The sequence below is a fragment of the Cynara cardunculus genome (genome assembly GCF_001531365.2).
Source record: "Cynara cardunculus var. scolymus isolate 2C chromosome LG 13, CcrdV1, whole genome shotgun sequence".
Taxonomy (NCBI): domain Eukaryota; kingdom Viridiplantae; phylum Streptophyta; class Magnoliopsida; order Asterales; family Asteraceae; genus Cynara; species Cynara cardunculus.
Window position 1 is genome coordinate 37,547,917 of NC_037540.1, and position 4,267 is coordinate 37,552,183.

At 32.3% G+C, this 4,267-nt stretch overlaps 1 protein-coding gene across 1 annotated transcript; it reads right to left on the minus strand.

The window, feature by feature from the left end:
- Positions 1-3,175: 3,175 nt before the first annotated feature.
- LOC112525698 lies at positions 3,176-3,978 on the minus strand. The gene has a single exon (XM_025135927.1). It carries the CDS (start codon positions 3,676-3,678, stop codon positions 3,244-3,246), a length of 435 nt encoding a protein of 144 aa, XP_024991695.1. The 5' UTR covers positions 3,679-3,978; the 3' UTR covers positions 3,176-3,243.
- Between the last annotated feature and the right edge of the window lie 289 nt (positions 3,979-4,267).

Below are 4,267 nucleotides of genomic sequence, written 5' to 3' on the forward strand. Positions count from 1 at the left end.
TAGTATTGAGTTTTCTCGATAAATGCTTACCGGATAAATGTTTTTATACAAGTTTTTTGTGTTCATTAAGTTCAATTTTTTTACTTATCTCATTGTTTTATTATGTTCAGATTATCTTCCGGATACTTTTATATATATATATATATATATATATATATATATATAATTAAAAGGTAATTTATGCATCGTAAATTAATAGTTGTGGTATAAGGAAGAGTGAAGGGATATTATGCATAAAAGTATAACTTTGCATAACATGATTGTTGAAGATGAATGTAACATATTGATCTATTGGGTCGATGAAGAGGTAGATAATAGGTTTCAATACTTATCTCGTATTTGAATATGTTTATTAATTGGTTGAGTTAGTTTTATACATTATTAAAGCTCAAACGTTAGGCATGATTCAAAATAACTCGTTATGACACTGATGCTTGGCTTCGCCGTCAAGTTAATCCCTGTGGCTCCACACTAAGCATTGGTTTCCATTGTAATGCGTTATGACGTCTTACAACACGTTATTTTATAAGGCATAAGTTTTTCAATTAATATTTTTAAACATATAACCTGAGAGATGCATGATAATTATGTACAACAGCCAAGACTTAAATAAACATTTAAAAGGAAACATAGAAACTAAAACCTAAATAGGTAAATATTTATTCTCGTTCTTGTACAAAGAGAGTCAAACATGAATACTTTGAAATTTAATCTCGATTTTGCACTCTTGAAATCGTTTTCAAACTTATCATGTTAGTAGGTATTTAGAAGCGAACTCAATGATAAGGCTAATGGAGAAGTTTAAGGGGCCCTTTACCAAATTCTTACTCGGGTAAGTGAATACCAAGTTACATTATCTTACTGGATGAATATGTAAGGACCAATAATCTTACTCAGTAAGAACGAGACATGGACTAAGAGCCTTACCCGGTAAGTGAAGACGATGACTTTTACCACAGTAAGCACTTACCGGATAAATTATTGCATACAATACCGTTTTGATGGGCTAAAATCTTACTCGGTAAGTAAATAATAGTATTAAATTTTACCGGAAAACGCTTACCGGATAAGTGTTTGGTAAACGACCCCTAAATCTACCCTCTGAAATTCAAACTTAAACATGTTATGAATTTTGGAAATTCGCTTTGCTAATAAATATCGGTATAATTAATTGTGCATGTGACATGGCAAACTGTTCCATGCAGGCCATGACTCTTAATTCTACTTAACTTATTTATTTAAATTAATTTGATTATTTTATTTTCTAATTAATTTAACAAATACTTTAATTAAATAAAAATTAAATGATTATTTATAAAATTCACCAACACAAATCCAAATTATTTCATTTTTAAGTTATAATTTTCATTCTTCTACTATTTCAATTTAGAACTCAACATTCCCACTTATTATACAAATATATTAAATTCTCAATCAACTTATTATCGTTGTTTTTAAATTATTTTAGTTTATTAAAATTATGGCTTTTAATCATTCTTTATTTTTATAAACTTTTATTCTTATTTTATTTAGATGGTGTTTGTTTTTTAAGGGGTGTTCATGTCTGATTTCACTTCTGATTTATAAGAGGTGGTTTTGAAGCTTGAAATCTGGATCAGTAAGATTGTTTGTTTTTATATCTAAAGTCTGAAATCTGAATCGACCAAACTAGTGGAAAAATATAAATCATAAAAATATAAAAGAAACATAGTTTTTTGATCATTTAATAGATGACGGATTAGGACTAAGAGGTATTAAGGCATGCATTTACCACATAAAATTTTATAGGACATTTAAAAGTTTTAAGCTCTTATTTTAAAAATAGAATAATTTTTAATACCCAAACATTGAACGAATCAAATTTTAGAGATATTAAGAGGTAATTTTGAAAAATCAAATCCTTACTATTGTTTTAAAATTATAATTATTATTACTTTTATTATTGTAGTTTTATATTATAAATGTCTATGAAGTGTGTAGAAAAAAGAATTTCCAATGTGAAAGAAAAAGAAAGGTAATATGACAAAGGGGCTGTTTGTTTGCCTCTTAATGGTGACATTAAGAGGCAACCTCTTAATCGGTAAGAGACGGAGGCTGCTTGGCAAAAAAAAATAGAACCTCTTAATGGTGACAATTGGCTCTTAACCATTTTGCATCCTATACCTCACTAAACCATTCAGATGTTGATTTTTCCAACTATGCCCTCCCTTCTTCCCCCCTCCATCACCGTCTTCTCCCCCCATCACCGTCTTCTCTCCCCCCCTCGTCGGTCTTCCATAACCACCAACAACACACATCGTCGGTCTTCCCTCCCCCTACCCTCGTCGCCGGTCTTCCAGCAGGTCGTCGCTCGTCGCCGCCTCTTCCAGCAGGTCGTCGCCGGTCTTCCAGCAGGTCGTCTCTCGGTTTCTTGATCTTGCATAAATCTAGGGTTTGGTTTAGGGAATTTATCATTTTTCTTTAGAAATTGATAGTGTTTATTGCTTATTTCATGTTTGTAACAATGTTAATGATGATTGGATTATCGATATTTTGCAATTTCTTGAGGATTTGATACTGATATGAAGAAACATCATCTTTGGTAATTGTATGTTGGTTTATTCAGTACTAAATCATAACTAGGGTTAAAATGGTAATTTGCTATCATTCAGAGAACAATTACCAAACAACCTTGTTTCATTCAGCACTTAACCATTCTGATCCTCTTAGCCATTCTAACATCTTAACTATTCTGAACTAAATCATTCAGCAACTGCCAAACAGCCCCAAAGTCGTAAGCTTGTCAAGAGGTTCACCACTCTTATAACTTGTTTTCAGAATAGAAAAAAGAAAGATTTAAGGGCGTTTACCGAATAGTTATTTGGGTAAACGTTTATCGAGTTGTATTATCTTACCAGATGAATATGATAACGAACCAAAAATTTTACCATGTAAGAACGAGATAAGGACCAAAAGTCTTACGGATAAGTGAGGGTAATGACTCCTACCACAATCAATTCTTAACGGTAAATTGTTGCATAAAAAGTCGTTTTTGTTGACTAAAATCTTACCCGATAATAAATAATAGTATTGAGTTTTCTTGATAAATGTTTACCGGATAAATGTTTAGTAAACGACCCCTTCTGTAAACTTAACAGAAAAAAACAATCTTGTAAACAATAGGCATTGCATATTCAATCAAATTTCAATGGATTTATGTTTGTAACACAAAATTTGTTATCAAATACAAATTAATCAATAACTTTAATCGTACTTTTCTCTCCAAGAATACACCAAAAAGAACACCCACGATGTCGCCAGAAGGGTATCGCCGACGAGTTGCTTTGGCCAATCGCCGGCCAAATCCTCGAGTCTTCTCTCGAAGTAAATTCTCCATAAAGCCATTGACAAATGAAGAATCACACACCCTTTTGCAAAAAACCCCTGAAACTCTCGATCTTTAACAAACGCAACCATGAAGTATATGAATCCAATGCCACAAAGAAGCAATCCCACGAATGAATGAGACGTTTGTATCAACAACTGGTCGTGTGGCGTCGATCCCGATAGTTTTCGTGCAGTCTCGATTCCATGGCCGAACACCGATATCTCGTTGAGGTAAAACATGATCAAACCACCACACGAAATAGCAATCGACGAATGGAGAAGACAAATTACGAAGAACCCAGATGATTCCATGAGCTGAAAACAAAAACCCAGATTCTAGATCTTCGAATTGAAGCAGAAATCGGTGGGTTTCTCAATGTCGTATAGAACGGTGTTGATGGAAGATGAAGGCGGAGATAGAATCCATGGCGATTGGAGAAATCAGGACCTAATTGTTGAAATATTTACAAGGTTTATAGAAGAAGATGATAAACCCTGGATTTCGATTTTGGAATCTGATCTGAAATTGGGAATGGAGATGGAAATTGGAAGAATCGATGCGAAGAAGACGGAGTAAGAAAGAGGGGAGGAATGGGGGTGTATTGGAAGAAGTGCATTGTAAATTGGGTTGAAGTTTTGTCGTTTATTATATTTTCTACAACTTGCATTGGTTGGGTATGGACATGGATATAACTAAATCTTTTCTATATTATATAATATTTATTCTATATTTAAAATCAGATTTAGATCTATTATTTCTTGGAATGAATATAGCTATTTTTTTTTATATTATTAGAAGAATACTTGCATAATGCAGTGAGATATATTTTGATCTTAATATTTTATTTTATTTTTTTTATCTCAATCGATGTTATAATATAATCTTATGTGATTTTAAAAA

Bases quoted from the DNA above. Each gene is read 5' to 3' on its own strand.
- LOC112525698 (XM_025135927.1), bottom strand. From the start codon at position 3,678: ATGGAATCATCTGGGTTCTTCGTAATTTGTCTTCTCCATTCGTCGATT.